The sequence below is a fragment of the Leptonychotes weddellii genome, chromosome 7, assembly GCF_054177405.1.
Source record: "Leptonychotes weddellii isolate Sample4059 chromosome 7, ASM5417740v2, whole genome shotgun sequence".
NCBI lineage: Eukaryota > Metazoa > Chordata > Mammalia > Carnivora > Phocidae > Leptonychotes > Leptonychotes weddellii.
This window is the reverse complement of record NC_138375.1, coordinates 104,126,716-104,145,361: the sequence shown is the minus strand read 5'-3', so window position 1 is coordinate 104,145,361 and position 18,646 is coordinate 104,126,716. Positions and strand designations below refer to the sequence as shown.

General features: G+C 37.0%; 1 protein-coding gene across 1 annotated transcript in view; it reads left to right on the top strand.

The window, feature by feature from the left end:
• The window catches only part of MTREX (Mtr4 exosome RNA helicase), a gene marked incomplete at its 5' end in the record, with an annotated part of 98,825 nt that overhangs the window by 60,573 nt on the left and 19,606 nt on the right, over window positions 1-18,646 (top strand). Inside the window, 2 exons of the mRNA XM_081825773.1 lie at window positions 12,621-12,731; window positions 13,993-14,187. Coding sequence (XP_081681899.1) covers window positions 12,621-12,731; window positions 13,993-14,187 — 306 coding nt within the window. The remainder of the gene's footprint in view (window positions 1-12,620; window positions 12,732-13,992; window positions 14,188-18,646) is intronic.

The window sequence follows — 18,646 nt, the reverse complement described above, 5'->3', positions numbered from 1 at the left end:
GTCATATGATACATGTCTTTCTCTGATTGACTTATTTCACTCAGCATAATACCCTCCAGTTCCATCCACATCGTTACAAATGACAAGACTTCATTCCTTTTGATGGCTGCATAATATTCCATTGTATTTATATACCACCTCTTCTTTATCCATTCATCTGTCGATGGACATCTTGGCTCTTTCCACAGTTTGGCTACTGTGGACATTGCTGCTATAAACATCGGGGTGCACGTACCCCTTTGGATCCCTACATTTGTATCCTTGGGGTAAATACTCAGTAGTGCTATTGCTGGATCGTATGGTAGCTCTGTTTTCAGCTTTTTGAGGAACCTCCATATTGTTTTCCAGAGTGGCTGCACCAGCTTGCATTCCCACCAACAGTGTAGGAGGGTTCCCCTTTCTCTGCATCCCCGCCAACATCTGTCATTTCCTGACTTGTTAATTTTAGCCATTCTGACTGGTGTGAGGTGATATCTCATTGAGGTTTTGATTTGGATTTCCCTGGTGCCAAGCGATGTTGAGCACTTTTTCATGTGTCTATTGGCCATTTGGGTGTCTTCTTTGGAAAAATGTCTGTTCATGTCTTCTGCCCATTTCTTGATTAGATCATTTGTTCTTTGGGTGTTGAGTTTCATAAGTTGTTTATAGATTTTGGATACTAGCCCTTTATCTGGTATGTAATTTGCAAATATCTTCTCCCATTCTGTCGGTTGTCTTCCGGTTTTTTTGACTGTTTCTTTAGCTGTGCAAAAGCTTTTTATCTTTTTATCTTGTTTTTATTTTGTTCTCTCATTCATCTATTCTCCTCTGGACAAAATGACAAGATGGAAAAAATCACCTCAACAAAAAGAATAAGAGGCAGTACCGACTGTGAGGGACCCCCTCCCCCGCCGTCTGTCTTCCCAGATATTGCCTCGGATTCACTTCTCCGCATGTCCTACCTTCCAGAAAGTGGTTGCTTTTCTGTTCAGAGAGTTGTTGCTATTCTTTTCTTCGATCTCCTGTTGAGTTCGTAGATATTCAGAATGGTTTGATCCCTATCCAGCTGAATTCCCAGGACCAGATGAAATCCAGGTCTCCTACTCCTCCGCCATCTTCCTCCTTCCCCGATACTGAGCATCTTTTCATGTGTGTGTCAGCTATTTGAATGCCTTCTTTGGAAGCCTGTCTGTTCAGGTTCTCTGCCTATTTTTTAGTCATATTTTGTGTGTGTGTTTAGTTTTACGAGTTCTTTTTTTTTTTTTTTTAAGCCTCTTACTAGATATATCATTTGTAGATATCTTCTCCCATCAAGTAGGTTGCCTTTTCATTTTGTGGATGGTTTCCTTTGCTGTGCAAAAGTTTTATAGTTTGATGTAGACCCTTTTGTTTATTTTTGTTTTTGTTGCCTTTGCCTGAGGAGCCTGATTCAAAAAAAGTATTGCTAATGCAACACTACCTATTTTCTTTTTAGGAGGTTTTTTTTAAATTGTTTTTGTTTTTGTTTTTAATAGAATGTGAGTGGGGGTGGGGGAGGGACAGAAAGGGAGAGAGAATCTTAATCAGGCTCTGTGCCCAGCAGGAAGCCCGACATGGAGCTCCATCTCATGAACTGAGCTGAAACCAGGAGTCAGACGCTTAACCAACTGAGCCGCCCAAATGCTCCTTCTTTTAGGAGTTTCAGGTCTTATATTTAGGTCTTTAATCCATTTTGAGGTGTTTTTTATTTTTATATGGTTTAGGAAAGTAGTCCAGTTTAATTCTTTTGCATGTGACTGTCCACTTTTCTCAGCACCATTTGTCGCTCAGACTCTTTTCCACATTGTACATTCTTATTACCTGATTTTTCTTAGGTTAATTGATCATATAATGGTGGGTTTATTTCTGGACTGTCTGTTCTGTTCCATTGATCTGCTTTTGTGCCAGTACCATAACTTTTGATTATTATTACTTTGTAGTATAGTTTGAAATCTGCAATTGTGTTGAACTCCAGCTTTTTTCTTCTTTCTGAAGATTGCTTTGGCTATTTGGCTTGATGATTCTGCATCAAGATCTTTGTGATTCAACATAAATTTTAGGATTATGTATTTTAGTTCTTTGAAAAATACTGTTTGTATTTTGATAAGGATTGCAATAAATCTGTAGATTGTTTTGAGTGGTATAGACTTTTTTTTAAGATATTATTTATTTGAGAGAGAGAGCATGAGCAGGGGGAGGGGCAGAGGGAGAGGGAGCAGCAGAGCCCACACGGTGCTCCATCCCAGGACCCTAGGATCATGATCTGAGCCGAAGGTAGACATTTAACCAACTGAGCCACCCAGACGCCCCGAGTGGTATAGACATTTGAACAGTATTCTTTTAGTCCTTGAGTATAGTATATCTATCCTTTCTTTGTGTCATCTTCAGTTTCTTTCATCATTGTATTACAGTCTTCAGAGTACAGGACTTTTCGCCTTTTTGGTTAACTTTACTCCTAGATGTTTTATTCTTTTTTTTTTTTTTTTTTTAAAGATTTTATTTATTTATTTGAGACAGAGAGAATGAGAGAGACAGAGAGCACATGAGAGTGGGGAGAGTCAGAGGGAGAAGCAGGCTCCCTGCTGAGCAGGGAGCCCGATGCGGGACTTGATCCCGGGACTCCGGGATCATGACCTGAGCCGAAGGCAGTCGCTTAACCAACTGAGCCACCCAGGCGCCCTGTTTTATTCTTTTTGATGCAGTTGTAAATGGGATTGTTTTCTTAATGTCCCTTTTTTATAGTTATCAATGTAGAGAAGTGTAACAGATACTACTGATCCTGCTGCAACTTCAGTAAATTTATTCTAACAATTTTTGGTAGAGTCTTACGGCTTTCTATATATAATACTGTGTCATTTGCAAATGGTGACAGTTTTACTTCTTACCAATTTGGATGCCTTTTATTTCTTTTTTATGTCTGATTGCTGTGGCTAGGATTTCCAATACTATTTTGAATAAAAATGGCAAGAATAGTCATGTTTGCCTTCTTCCTCATCTTGGAAAACTTTTCAGCTTTTTACCATTGAGAATGGTATTAGCTTGGGTTTGTTATATGTATTATGTTGAAGTATGTTCCCTCTATCCTGTTTTGTTGAGCATTATCATCATGAACAGATTCTATTGTACTTTGTTATGTGCTTTTTTTCATCTGTGGAAATGATATGATTTTTATCCTTCCTTTTGTAAATGTAGTGTATCATGTTGATTGATTTATGGATATTGAACCATCCTTACATCCCTGGAACAAATCCCACTTGATATGGTGAATGATACTTTCAGTGTATTGTTGAAGTCAGTTGCTAATACTTTGTTGTGGATTTCTACATCAGTGTTCATCACAGACACAGGCTTGTAATTTTCTTTTTTAGTAGTGTCTCCGTGTGTTTTAAGAATTTTGATTATGCTGGCCTCATAGAATGAATTTGGAAGCATTCCTTCTTCAATTTTTTTTAAATAATTTGACAAAGAATAGATATTAACTCTCATTTAAATGTTTGGTATAATGTACCTGTGAAGCCATTTAGTCTTAGACTTTCGTTTGTTTGGAGTTTTTTGATTATCAGTTCAATTTCAGTACTAGTAATTGGTCTGTTCACATTTTCTATTTCTTCTTGATTCACTCTTGGAAGATTGTATGTTTCTAGTTTATCTGTTTCTTATATATTGTCCAATTGTTGGCATATAATTTTTTGGACTACTCTCTTACTGTTATTTTTTGGTGTTGGTTGTAACTTCTGTCTTATTTCTGACTTCATTTATTTGAGTCATCTCTCTCTGTTCTTGATGAGTCTGGCTAAAAGTTTATCGATTTTGTTTATATTTTCAAAGAACCAGCTCTTAGTTTTATTGCTCCTCTCTATTGTTTTTTAAAGACTCTATTTCACTTATTTCCACTCTGATCTTTATTTTTTTCCTACTAACTTTGGGTTTTGTTCTTTTTTTTTAAGATTTTAATTTATTTGACAGAGAGCGAGCACAAGTAGGCACAGCGGCAGGCAGAGGGAGAAGGGAGAAGCAGGCTCTTGCTGAGCAGGGAGCCCAATGCGGGGCTTGATCCCAGGACCCTCGGATCATGACCCGAGCCAAAGGCAGCCGCTCAACTGACTAAGCCACCCAGGTGTCCCTGTTATTTTTCTAGTTCCTTTAGGTGTAAGGTTAGATTGTTTGATATTTTTCTTGTTTCTCGAGATAGGCCTGTATCCCACTATAAACTTACCTCTCTAAGTACTGCTTTAGCTGCATCCCAAAGATTTTGAATTTTTGTGTTTCCATATTGATTTGTCTCAAGGTATTTTTTTTTCTCTTTGATTTCTTTGTTGACTCAATTGTTTTGTAACATGTTGTTTGGTCTCCTTGTATTTATGTTTTTTCTTTGTAATTTTAGTTTAATACTACTGTGGTTGGAAAAGATGCTTGCTATGATTTCTGCCTTTTTAAATTTATTGAGACTTGTTTTGTGGCCTAATATGATCTGTCCTGGAAAATATCCCATGTGCACTTGAAAATTATGTGTTATTCTGCTATTTTTGAATGGAACATTTTGTATATATCTGTTTAGTCTACCTCGTCTAATGTGTTTTTCAAAGCAACTGTTTCCTGATTGGTTTTCTCTCTAGATGATCTATCTATTGATGTAAATGTTAAAATTTCCTACTATTATTGTATTACTGTCACTTTCTCCCGTTGTGTCCCTTAATACTTGTTTTATATATGTAAGTGCCCCTGTGTTGGATGCATATAAATTTACAATTGTTGGGACGACTGGTTGGCTCAAGTTGGTTAAGTGTTTGACTCTTGGTCTCAGCTTAGGTCTTGAACTCAGGGTTGTGAGGGGTTGTTTGTTTGGGAAACTCTTTATCTCTCCTTCAATTCTGAATCATGGTCTTCCTGGAAGTAGTATTCTTGATTGTTGGTTTTTTTCCTTTCATGCCACTTTCTTCTAGCCTACAAAGTTTCTGCTGAAAAATAATCTGATAGCCTTATGGGGTTTCTCTTGTATGTTGCTAGTTGCTTTTGTCTTCTACACAAGGCCACTTCTAAAATTCTCTTTTTTATCCTTAATTATTTTGATATTTTAGTTTTTGTCTGTCTTAGCGTGGACCTCCTTGAGGTCATCTTGTTTGTGGCTTTCTGTAGTTCCTAAACCCTGATGTCTGTTTCCTCTCCCAGGTTAGGGACGTTTTCAGCTATTATTTCTTCAAATAAGTTTTCTGCTGCTTTCTCTCTCTTGTCTCCTCTGGGAACAGTATAATGTGAATGTTAGTACACTTAATCTTGTCCCAGAAGTCCCATAACTTAATGTCATTTTTCAAGGTTTTTTTTTCCCCCCTCTTCATCTTGGGTGTTTCCACTACCCTGTCTGCCAGCTCACTGATCCATTCTTCTGCATTCTCTAACCTGATGTTGTGTATTTTTCATTTCAGTTATTGTATTCTTCAGCTCTGATTGGTTCATTTTATATTTTCTGTCTCTTCGTTGAAATTCTCAGAGTTTGTCCACTGTACTTTTTTTCTTTTTTAATACTTTTGTTTTTAAGTAATCTCTACATCCAAAGTGGGGCTTGAACCTACAACCCCAAGATCAAGAGTCACACACTCTTAACTGCTAAGCCAGCCAGGCGCCCCTTAGTTTATCCATCCTACTCTTAAGTCCAGTGAACATCTTTATGACCATTACTTTAGATAATTCTTTATCAAGTAGATTGCTTATCTCCATTTTGTTTGGTTCTTTTCCTTATGTTTTGTCTTCTTCTTTCGTTTGGAGCATACTTCTCTGTCTCTCATTTTGTTTGACTCTATTCCTGTTTATTAGGTAGGTCAGCTGTGTCTCCTGATGTTAAATATAGTGGCCTTGTATAGAAGACATTTTGTGGTGCCCTATAGCACAGTACCCCCGGTCGCCAGAATCAGGTGTCCATGGGTGTCCCCTAGGTGTCCTGTTTACCCTTCTGTTGTAGCTAAGCCCTGACTGCTGCAGGAGAGCTGGTGGTCAGGACCGGGCCCCAGACCAGCTCGCTCAGAGGCCCAGTTGTCATACTGGTGGGCGGGGTGCCAGTTCAGCCACTGCTGCTGAGTAGTTGTGTTGGCAGGTCATAACTGAGGCTGCCTGGTGGAATGGTGTGGCATGAGCCACTTTGGAGGGGCTTCTGCCAGGGCAAGTGGGTTGGATGGGGCACATCCACAGGGGAACACCAGAGCAGGTTGAGCAGTGCTAGCCGGGTAAGTGGAGAGTGTCAGAACTGGCTTCCATAAGCATCAGGTCAGGTAGGCTACAGGAGGGAAAGAAAAATGGCACTTTGTACCTGGAGAAGGTTCTTGCACTTCCAGCCCTTCTGGCACATACCCTAAAATTAGTCAGTAAATCTTCACTTATAACTCATACACTTTTCAAACTGCTGCCTCTCTTCTGGGTTCCAGCCTGAATGATATAGTACACTGGCACTTTAGGAGTGAACTCTAAGGTTCCTGTAGCCCTCCAATTCTCCTGGAGTTAAGTTTCCCTGTTTTTCAAAGCCAGACATTATAAGGGGGCTTGTCTTCCTGATGCACGCCCCCAGGGCGGGGGTGCCTGATGTGGGATTTGATCCTTTGACTCCTCACAGTGGAACTCTGTGCCTGAGATAACACTCCTGTTTGGGGGTCACCCTGCTGAGGGGTTCGGTTCCCAGTCATGTTTCTCAATGCCCTTCTACCCTTCTCAGTTGGCCTTTTCTCTATATCTTTATTGTGGAAAAGCTTTTATGCTGGTCTTCGGGCCCTTTTCAGAGTGATTTGCTCTGTATGTAGTTATAGTCCTGATGTGTCCATGGGAGGAGATGAGCTCAGGATCCTCTTACTCTGCCATCTTCCCAAGCTCCTCAATTTACCTATGCTTTCAATTAAATGCAAAACATTCAGTTTGCTACATGAGACACCTGTATTCTTGAACAACCCCCCCCCGTTTTTTTAAATAATTAAGACAAAATAATTATAGGTAAAAATCTCACTATTGAGATGCCACATAAGTATTTGAAAGCTGATATACTGGAATTTTGTTATTTTAAAACATTGTTTTAAGTATGTGGTATATTCCTAGATTTTTTAGGAAACGTCATTGTGATGCAGTATGTCATAATAACCTTTGATTTATCAAAATTAAAATCTGCCACTGCAGAATCAGAGGCTGCTGCTTTGGATTAGTTCAGATGACAGTGAAATTCAGAATTAGCAGTATTTAAGGAGACTGTTCATTATTAGATGTTTTAAAATAATAATTAAAAGTATAATTATTTACTTCTGAATCCCAGCTAGCGTTTGGTTTCTATTCCTCAATCTTAAAATATGTTCTGTAGAATTCCAGCACCATTGAAACTTGTATGATTTGTTTCTGTAATATTTATTTTACAATTGACTGCTTAACTGTAAATGAGAGTAAAACTCCCACAATTTAACAGATAGTCATTGTACTCAAAGGGACCTTTGAAGTTATTGCAACTTGGAATGGCAGATATGTGGCACACATGCCAACATTCTTTTTCTCATGGCAGACATTGATGATAGGTCGTGGCATTCTTTCACAGTGAACTCTTAGATTCTTCCAAGAAAATTATCTAATGACTAATTCATTAGAGTTAGCATTTTAAGGAAAACCTGTTTGTTGTCTGTCTCGCTTTTAGGCCCAGATTTTATTAAGCCTAGCAGCTGTGCCCATTTTACTTAAAGATACTAAGAAGCTTTGTAGTACTTAATAATCAGATTTGTCTCAGTTTAATAGCCTCTGCAGTGTAGACGTCACTGGATCCTACACAAACTGTGTCTTCTGTAGCATTTTTTAAATTGAGGTATAATTGATGTTTAACATTTTTTATTTAGCTTATTTCAGGGAATTAAGGGAGGTGTGTTAGCATGAAGTATATATATCATATCATCTCTGGTTTCAAGGGGTTTACAGCTTAATGGGGGGAATAGTTTGTGCTCCAGTTGGGGAATATCAAAAATGCATCCTCTAACTGGGGTAGAGTGTGTTTGAGGGGGGGAGATCAGTAAAGGTTTTATAAAAGAAGTATTGAGAAATTCACCTGACTTGTAGAAATATTTTCAGACAAGAATTGTGTTCCCAACAATGGAAGCAACATGCACAGAGCATGAAACATCCCTTTTTTTTTGTTTTTGTTTTTTAAAGATTCATGTATTTATTTGAGAGAGAGAGAAAAAAAAAATTGGGGGGAGGGGCAGAGGGAAGGAGAATCTCAAGCAGACTCCCTGCTGAGTGTGGAGCCCGCCACGGTGCTTGATCTCAGGACCCTGAGATCATGACCTGAGCCAAAACCAAGAGTCAGACACCCAACAAACTCAGCCACCCTGGCACCTCGAAATGTCCCTTTTTTAAAAAGAACTCTTTAAGTTCTGTTATTTGTGGTTGAATGATAAAGATACAACAAAGAGAAGGACTATCTATATCTTAAGAGATGAATAGGTATGTATTGTTCGCTTTTATAAATTAATATCTTGAATAGGAATCCTGGACACAGGGATATCATTCCACAGACAATTTATAAGGAAATTTCATCTCTCAACTGCAGTTATTATGTAGCCTGGGTAGATTTGAACCAGACTTCCTTTGCATGAGATATGAGGAGGAAGTGGGATTTCCATAGTCCTTTTCTTTCCTTTAACTTGGAGTGTGTCTGATACCAAATTTAGCTTTTTAAATGCTTCTGAGATTGCTGCAAGTTTTTGGTTAATTTCCAGAGTTCTGGAAAGAAAATTAGATCAAGACACACATTTAGGTTTTAAAAATCTAAGATTTAATAAAACACATCAGCTCAAATAACTTTGCCTGCATATGATTAAAATGTAGTTGGTCCAGAAAATGTCTTTTCTGGATGAAAAGTTCAAAAATCATATTTTAGTTAATAGCCTTGATTTGAAGAAATGACATTGCCTGAAACTTATTTAGAATGTATTCACTTAAACTTACTGACTTCTCCTATTACCTATCTACCTTATCATTTGCTTATTTTAAAAGGGGAAATTGATTTATGGCAAACTTGAAAAGATTTGAAAGGTCTATTCCTGTTAATTGGTATTCTAACAAGTTTGTAGTAATTACCCACATGATTATTTGGATGTATATAAACCAATCTTGTGTCATGATGAGCCTGAATTGTAAGTTACTTTATAAGGTTATTAGGGTTAGAAAGTTGCATGAACATTATGCAAATATTATGTTTTTAGATCTCTGTATGTAGAGATTTACCATTCTATGAGAACTATTCAGTTGGTTTTTAAGCATTTAACTTCTTATTTACAAAACTTGAGTCGTAGAATCTTCCTTTCCTTGTACTTAAGGAGACATTTGTTGGAGGACTTTTGTAGTGTCTTTCTTGCCATTAATGTGAGAGTTGACCATTTTTGGATAGTGTTTATTATGGGAAACAGCATTAGAAATTGATCAGTTTCTGTCTTGCTTCTGAATCAAGTCTTCACTATATGGTGTTTATTTTGTTTTCAAAGAAATTCTCAAATACTTGTGCTAAATGAATTCAACTTCAAGTACACAAAGCATATACTTCCTGTCTAAAGCCAGGTGAATGATTTTGAGTTTTTCTGCCATTTTGGATTATGTACATTCACTTCAGTATTCTCTTTCCATTCAAACAGTGCATCTAGGATTTGCATGGGTCACAAACTGGTGGTTCAAAAGTCAGTTTAGCCCTCATGATGTCTTATTTAAAAACGAATTTGACAGTTTCAGAATAGAAGTTATATTAAAGGATTATAATCAAATCAAAGTAAGCATGCACAAATCCATACTTAGGTAAGTAGGTAGATAGGTAAGTAGATAGATAGATAGATAGATAGATAGATAGATAGATAAAATACAAAAAGAATGAATATGTTAGAAAAGTCACCGTTAGGCAGCTACCACAGATGGACTCAGGCAAGAATAATCCATGGATGCTAAAACTTGTGAGTTGAAAGTTTAGTGAGGAATGGGATATTTACAAAGTATGAATCTCCGCATAAGTTTCTTATTAATTGTAAAGGGGGAAGTAGTAAGTTTACAGTAGAGAATGCTAGCAATAACCACCTGAATTGAGTGATAAGAGTTAGTATCACCAGTAATGTTGATCAATGGACGGGAAGAACAAAAAAACATCGTCTCTGCCAAAAATGCATCCTTGAATCCGATGATTCCTTATAACGAGACAAACTCAAATTCAGAGGCATTCTACAAAATAACTAACTAATTCAAAAACATCAGTATCCTGAGCAGCACAGAAAAACTGAGGAACTGTCCCAGATTAAAGTAGAATAAAGATTTATGACAACTAGGGGCACCTGGGTGGCTCAGTAGTTAAGCGTCTGCCTTGGGCTCAGGTCATGGTCCCAGGGTCCTGGGATCGAGCCCCGCATCGGGCTCCCTGCTCAGCGGGAAGCCTGCTTCTCCCTCTCCCAGTCCCCCTGCTTGTGTTCCCTCTCGCTGTGTCTCTCTCTGTCAAATAAATAAATAAAATCTTTTAAAAAAAATTAGGACAACTAAATTTAATTCATCATCCTGCTTTGGATGCATGGAGTGGTGGGAGAGAAGGAGGGTGGTATAAGACATTGGAGAAGTAGGTGAAATTTTAATACGGACTGTAGATAATATCATTGTATCAACATTAAATTTCCCTCTTTTAATACTTGTACTGTGGATGTGGTTTGTATGTGTGGAGAGAGAATGTTAAAAGCACATGGGGCAAATGTAAATAATTGGTGAATCTGAATAAAGGTATCCCGGAGCTCTTTGTTCTAATAACTTTTAACTTTGAAATTATATGAAAATGTCAATCCCATAAAAACAAAAGTATTCTGGATTTAAAAAGGTTAAAGAGACCTGACTGCTAAATGCAATAAACGACCCTTGGCTGGATCCTAGATCTGAAAGTGGTAGTGGCGCTAGTAGTAGCTATAAAGGACATTAGGGAACCAGTCGGGGAAATTTGAATATGAACTGTATAGTAGATGATAATGTATCATTGTTAAATTTTTATGATATAATGTGGTTGTGCAGGAGAATGTGCTTGTTCTTAGAAGATACATGTTGATGTATTTGCTGGTAAGGTAAAGTGACATGTTATCGGCATGTTAATTTCAAATGGTTAAAATGAGAGGAGGAACAAGGAAGGCAGAAAGAAAGAAAAACACTCCCTCCAAAAACCCCAAAATCTTATCTGGAAAGAGAAAAACGCACATATGGCAAGGTATTAACAATTGAGAAAATAAAATGGATAGTTTGTTGTATTACTTTTTTGGTCATTTTCAAAGTTGTAATTGTCTCCTTTAAATGGCTTTCTCTATTTTTTCATTCCTCTTTTTCATTTCTTAACACTTAACAAATACCTTTTCTCTTTGGTTATTGAGTATGATCTGTGTTAATATTTTAGTTTTGGTATATACAGATCTGTTGACACTTACATTTGCTATTATACACAAGAACATTTTTTGAAGGTGTTAAGGCACTATTTTAAAGTATTTTACATGCATTGTTTCATTTAATTCTCAAAACAGTTTAATAAGATAGATATAATTTTATCTCCATTTTTAAAATGGGGAGAATGAATTAAAAAGATGAGGAGACTTCCTCAAAGTCACAAAACTAGCAGAAGACTGAAATCAAACCCGGGCAGCCGTGACTCTAGAAACTGCTCAGCTGCTATACCATTTTGTTCAATAAAACACTAGGAATGTATTTGTTACCAGCAAGCCAGTGACAGTTGTTTTTTCAGTAGTGATCGCACTAAAGGTAACCATGAGAGACCAATAGACAGATGAATTTGGACCTTTGAAAGTGTTAACTTCTCAGTGTACAGATGCCCTCTAAATTTAAAGGAACCATACTTAAAGGAAGCAAAATGTCATGGTTGATGGTGAGGGAAGGGTATTCTTGTCAGGAGAAAGCATGAAAGTTAGTTTGAAGATAGGTGATTCTTTATTATGTCTTACGGAGTATACTATTTCCTCTGGTTGAAATACTTCTTTTCATCCACCCTTCCTTCTGGCTCATCCAGAGCTTACATGAAACTTACTTGGCTATCTAGAACTAAACCAGGAGTCTTTCCTTCCTTTGTAGTGCTCTTGTACTTTAAGGTATTCAAAAAGTGCCAATAAATGAGGACATGAAAATGAATTCTGTTATTGCGGGAATAACTTATGTTTAGGTACCATTTATTTGCCTGTTACTTAGAGGTTGAATTAGTGTTTACTTTTGGAATATAACTTCTAATAAGATACAAGCTTCCACAGTGATTATTATCAACTATTAAGTGTGTCACAAACTGTAAATGCAGCTTCATTTTAAGGATTCACGCTAAATTTAGGAAATGGCAGAGTTTGAAAATGTGCAGTTTTTTTTTTTTTTTAAAGATTTTATTTATTTATTTGAGAGAGAGAATGAGACAGAGAGAGAGAGCACGAGATGGAGGAGGGTCAGAGGGAGAAGCAGGTTCCCTGCCAAGCAGGGAGCCCGATGCGGGACTCGATCCCGGGACTCCAGGACCACGACCCGAGCCGAAGGCAGTCGCCCCACCAACTGAGCCACCCAGGCGCCCCGAAAATGTGCAGTTTTAATTGTGGTGTTCTTTAACTTTTTCTTGGCAGGTTGTTCCAGTTTTGGTGCACCTCTTGTCTGCCATCAGCAGTGTTAGGCTTTACATTCCTAAAGACCTTCGACCAGTGGATAATAGACAGAGTGTTTTAAAATCAATACAGGTACATGTGTTAATTTTATAAATTTAAATATAAATTTTATGTGAATATAAATAGGATTTATAGCAAGACAACTTAAATGCTTTAAAATGTATTGCTTTCTTTCAAAAGTATAAACACTGCCATCAGTGGCAGTTCTTTTTAGTAAAAAATAATAACAAATCTTTGTGTAGATTGTCCACTCCTTGTGAATATACCAACAAAGTGAGTTACCAAAGGAGATTTCACAGAGGAAAGCATGGCTGCTATTATATGCAAAATATATTTTGCTTTATTATTTGTTGAGTGAAAATAACTAGACTGTATTAAAAATTTTATGTATAAAATCACATGCTAGGATTTTTAACCAGTTTTTAGTGTAGTTAATAAATTAATGAAATAGTTTTACTTTCAGTAGGAAAGATTATGACATTCTAGAATTTTATTTTCCAGTAGGGGAAGAAAAAAGGAATTTTGTCATTTATTTAGTCAATAAATACTTGGATTAGTATTTACTATGTGGCAAAGGCTCTATACTAGAATTTGAGAAAACAAAGATAGATAAACAGGATGCTTTCATTAGAGTAGGAATAAGCTGTGATCCATAGGTAGGCTTCCTGAATTGAAGAATTCTCTTGACAGCTTTACAGAATCTTTATGTGGATAACCTTTTTTTTTTTTTTTTTTTAAATCCCTAACTCACCAAATCGTATTTTACCTTTAAGGCCTATTCAAGACCCTGAAAGTCTCCCAGGGGGATACCAGCCTACAGTGAGCTGTCCTTTCTCTGAACTCACATGCTTATTATATTTAACAGTTAAATCATGTAAAAAAAAAATTGACAGGGATCTGGAACCCTTTAGAAAATTTATGTCTTTCCATTCAGTAGTGCACCCCTAGGAATCAGCCCCAAGGAAATCATGAGAAAATTGAAAACGGTTTACACTTGGGTTGTTTAACACAGGATTACTTATAACAGTAAGATGTTACAACAACCTAAATATATAATAATGTGCTTATCAATAAGTTGTGCCACATTCAGAACTATTGAATTCTAAATACTAGAATTATTAATTTAACACATCCCTGTATCAATAAATCATAGTACAGCAATTCAGAAGGAATTTTCAAAACATACGCAATGAAAAATTGTGCTCCAATTTAAGTGTTTTTAAGGGCATGTTTCTGTCTTTGTGCATAGAAAAACATAGAAGGAAATATTTATTTAGTCTTAACTAATCTTGTCTATAAAATGAAAACATTAATTTTAAATTTTTTGTTTTAGGAAGTTCAGAAACGTTTTCCTGATGGTGTTCCTTTATTAGATCCTATTGATGATATGGGCATTCAAGATCAAGGGCTGAAAAAAGTTATCCAGAAAGTGGAGGCTTTTGAGCATAGAATGTATTCTCATCCACTTCACAATGATCCGAATTTGGAAACTGTGTATACGCTTTGTGAAAAAAAAGCACAGGTATGGCAGAAACTTATTTTTTTATCATAAAATTCTATGTATGTCACTAAATTAATGAATATGTGTTTTTTTTATTTTCCTTTCCTATTGGTTTCATCAGCTAAAACAGGGAAATATCTACCTATCTTTTAAGGAAACCCATCAATTCGTATCAGCAAGATAAGATAAAAATCATTTTATTATAATTTGGTATTTGATGGGTTTTCTTCACAGTTTTTTTAATGTAATATAATTCATGTAGCATTAGATTCACCCTTTTAAAGTGTACAATTCAGTGGTTTGTAACATATTCACAGATGACTGCAACCATACCACTGTCCAATTCCAGAGCATTTCCATCACCCCCAAAAGAAACCTCATACCAATTAGCAGTCACTTCGTATTTCCCCCGTCTTCCAGATCCTGGCAACTACAAATCTGCTTTCTGCCTCTATGGTTTTGCTTATTCTGGAGATTTCATAAAAAAAAAATCCTGCAATATGTGGCCTTTTGTGCCTGTTCTCTCCACTTAGCATAATGTCTTCGAGGTCCATCCATGTTGAGCATGCATTAGTACTTTATTCTTGTTTATGGCTGAAAAATATTCCACTATATGGATATTCCACATTTTGTTTAACACTTTATCAGTTGATAGACATTTGGGGTTTTTCTACTTTTTGGCTATTATGAATAATTCTGCTACCAACATTGATGTACAAGTTTTTGTTTGGATATGTTTTCATCTCTCTTGGGTGGAATTGGGTTGAATTGCTGGGTCATACAGTAAGTCTGTGTTTAACCTTTGAGAAAGTGCCAAGTTTTTTCCAGAGTGGCTATACCACTTTGCATTCTTACCAGCGATTTATGAAAATTCTTATTTCTCCATATTCTCATGAACACTTGTTACTGTCTTTTTGATTATAGCCTTCCTAGTGGTATGAAGTTGTAATAGTTTAGCTTTTAAGGGTAATTAGCTGTACCCTCTAACCAGAAAAGCATTCTTAGAGCCATTGTGAATAATGAATTTAGGAAAAGCTTTTCGAAGTGAACACATTCCTTTCCATTATCCACTTCTCTTCAACTAGAATCTTTTGTGCTCTAGAAATGTCATTTTCTCCTTGAAACTTACAGCTCCTTGCTATTATGCTTTTTCAGCTTTTATCGCATGCCACTTTTACCGCCTTTGTCTTCCTTTCACAGATTATTATTTTAAGCTCCTTAGGGTCAGGTATTTCATTTTAGCTTACTTGTGCTCTCCCATATCCCAAATGATCTCTTTATAAAGTAGATACCTGCTATTTATTGAACATGCTTGTGAGTGGAAACTTCTTGGCTTAACAGAGTAGTATGTTTAGTTCACGGTTTGACAGCACCCTTTTAGCTTTCTGTGAACTAACATAAGGGGGCCTTTTGCCACATGGGCAACGAACATACAGTGCACCATGCTCTGGTCCACCAGGAAGGTGCTTCTCGAGATGAGGAAATGGAGACCCAAAAAGCTTTAGTAACTGGTACAAAGATCCTCACTTGGGATCCTGGCCTGTTCATCTCTCAGCAAGACCATTCCATCAGCTCCCTCCCTGCTTCCATTTACTTCCTGTGTTGCCCCCAGAGAGTCGTCCTGAACAGTTCACAACACAAGAACACAGACTCCTGAGCTTGGTTGAATGGTGACTAGAAAGCATCCACAGAGAAGGCACTATGAAGCCACAGAGAGTGGCATTATCTGAGCTACTCAGACATAATTGCAAAAGGCCTTGGTGTCTGGCAAAGGGACTGACTAAGTAAACTGGCTATGAAAACTCAGCAGTACATGGAAAAATGCTTGTGCAGGTGCATTAAATGCTAATATCAATGTGGACTATAATTACAATTTAGCACAAATAAAAACATACACCAAAAAGATGAGAAGGAAATCCTGAAGTGGTGGTATTTGGGTAATGAGATTATAGTAGTGTTTTTTTCCTTCTTTTTTTCCCTCCCTAATTGTCTGTAATGTGCTTAGAGAATATTTTATAATGAGCGAAAACTACAGTTAACAACTTAGGGGGGAAAAACAAGTCTTTTTATGGCCTCCTAGTGACTTCAGGATAAATTTCACGTCCCTTATTTAGCCTTGCCTAAGAAGGCTTCAAGAATCTGATCCCTCAACTGTTACCATTTTTGTCACTCACACCTTTTGACCAGGCTTTCCTCTTCTAGGAATTGAGACTCCAAAGCGTGAGGTAGTACAAGCATGTTCTTGTAGCGTTGTCTGAAAAAGCAAATGAATATAAAAATAACCTCAGTGTTTCATCAGTAGGGAATTAGATGTATGACTTATACATATCCATATCATGGAAATCAACATGGACATTAAAAAAAAAATGAGGTCGGGGCACCTGGGTGGCTCAGTCAGTTAAACGTCTGCCTTCAGCTCAGGTCATGATCCCAGGGTTCTGGGATCAGGCTCCGCATTGGGCTCCTTGCTCAGCAGGCAATCTGCTTCTCCCTCCCCCTTGGCCCTCCCCCTACTCATGCTTTCTCTCTCTCTCTCTCTCTCAAATAAATAAATATCTTTAATTTAAAAAAACCTTTAAAAAAAATGAGGTCATTTTACATGTAGTCTTTGCAAAATGTATTACACATGTATTTACAGATGATTTATTAGGGAGGAAAAAAGGAAGCTGATCTCACTTCTGTGAGAGAAAAGCTCCTATTACTGTGTATCCATGCTTTTACAGACATGAATATATCTGTTCTTTTAAAATGTATAGGAAAAGATCTAAAACAGCATCATTTAACAGAAATATAATGTAAACCACGTATGTAATTGTAAATTCTTTCACTTTTTAAAAGAAATGGGTGAAATTGATTTCAATATTTTCGTTTAACTCAATATATCCAAAATACATTTTAATAAAAATTATTGAGGGGGCGCCTGGATGGCTCAGTCGCTTAAGCATCTGCCTTCGGCTCAGGTCATGATCCCAGGGTCCTGGGATCGAGCCCCGCATCAGGCTCCCTGCTCCGCGGGAAGCCTGCTTCTTCCTCTCCCACTCCCCCTGCTTCTGTTCCCTCTCTCACTGTGTCTCTTTCTGTCAAATAAATAAATAAAATCTTTAAAAAAAATAAGTAATTAAAAAATAAAAATTATTGAGGAAAAAAATTCACTAGTGGGCTCTCTTCTACTAACCAGTAAGTTTTATATGCCTCTGAGTACTTAGCAGTCTTCTGCTCTGCTTATATGGACATCCTCAATCAAGGAAACTTAGAAAACACCTTTTTTTCCTAAAAGACCTGATAAATTATGCTAGGTAGCAGAGAGTTGTTTCCTCATAGCATTATGACAACACATTTGATCATAGCAATATAAATAACCATTAAGAGACTGGATTCTGAAGGTTGACAGAGTGGTTTTGAATTCCATCTTTATTACTCACTAGCTCTGATCTTGACCAGTTTACTTAGTAATCTCTCAGATTTTTATCTTGGTAAAATTCACATTTAGTATTACTTACCTGTCTTACACAATTGCTGTAAGAATTAAATAATGTAAAGCACTAGAAATGGGGTACATAGCTGTCAGTAAATACCCATTACTGACCACAGTCATTGTCTTTATCATTTCTGATCCTCAGTTGAAGCCTAATAAATCATATGCAAAATTCCAGAGTCTTTGAATTTCAACTTCTGAGTCCCTAAAATTTTCTTTTTGTCAGTGTTTTTCTGAACTTCAAGCCTCAATCTTAGGAATTCATTATTTTCTTGCTGTTGTACTATATTCTTGTGCCAGTTGGGAAGTAGGTAGTATTTACTGATTAATTGAATTTTAAAACTCATCCATTCTGGAGGATGACCTAAAAATACATTTTCCTTTTAAAGTGTAGAATAAAGACCTATTCTCTTGGCTAAAGCCATTTCTAGCTTAGGCAGTTTTGTGATACAGTTAGAAGGCAAATATAAGAAATACTTTTCAGGACATCATGGGGGAAATACTGGTAGCCAAGAGATAAGACTCCTATACCCTCATCTTTCCTGTTCTCTAAGCTACCCCCTGATTTCCTAAGGTTGAAAAGCTGGATCTAATGCTGCTTTGGAAGCATGATTGTCAGATCTTGTCTGGGAGAGCCTATCCTAATTTACCACTGACTTTTTCAACCTCCAGCAGATTACCTTATCTAGTTAATGGCTATCCAACTTACTCCTTTTTCTAAACCTGCCTCCTTGCTCCTCATTTAAGCAGGAACCATGCTGTGTTCCCCAACTTCTTAAACTTTTAACAACTCCTGAATATCCTCCCTGCTTTAATATATTTCCATATATTTAACATTTTTGCTGGTATTTAATTACTACAGATATATCATTCCTTTTGTGTAATATCCTACATAAGGTATCCTTATAAAATACTTTCTAGGGTGCCTGGGTGGCTCAGTTGGTTGAGCACCTGACTCTTCATTTTGGCTCAGGGCATGGTCTTGGGGTGATGGGATCGACCCCTGTGTTC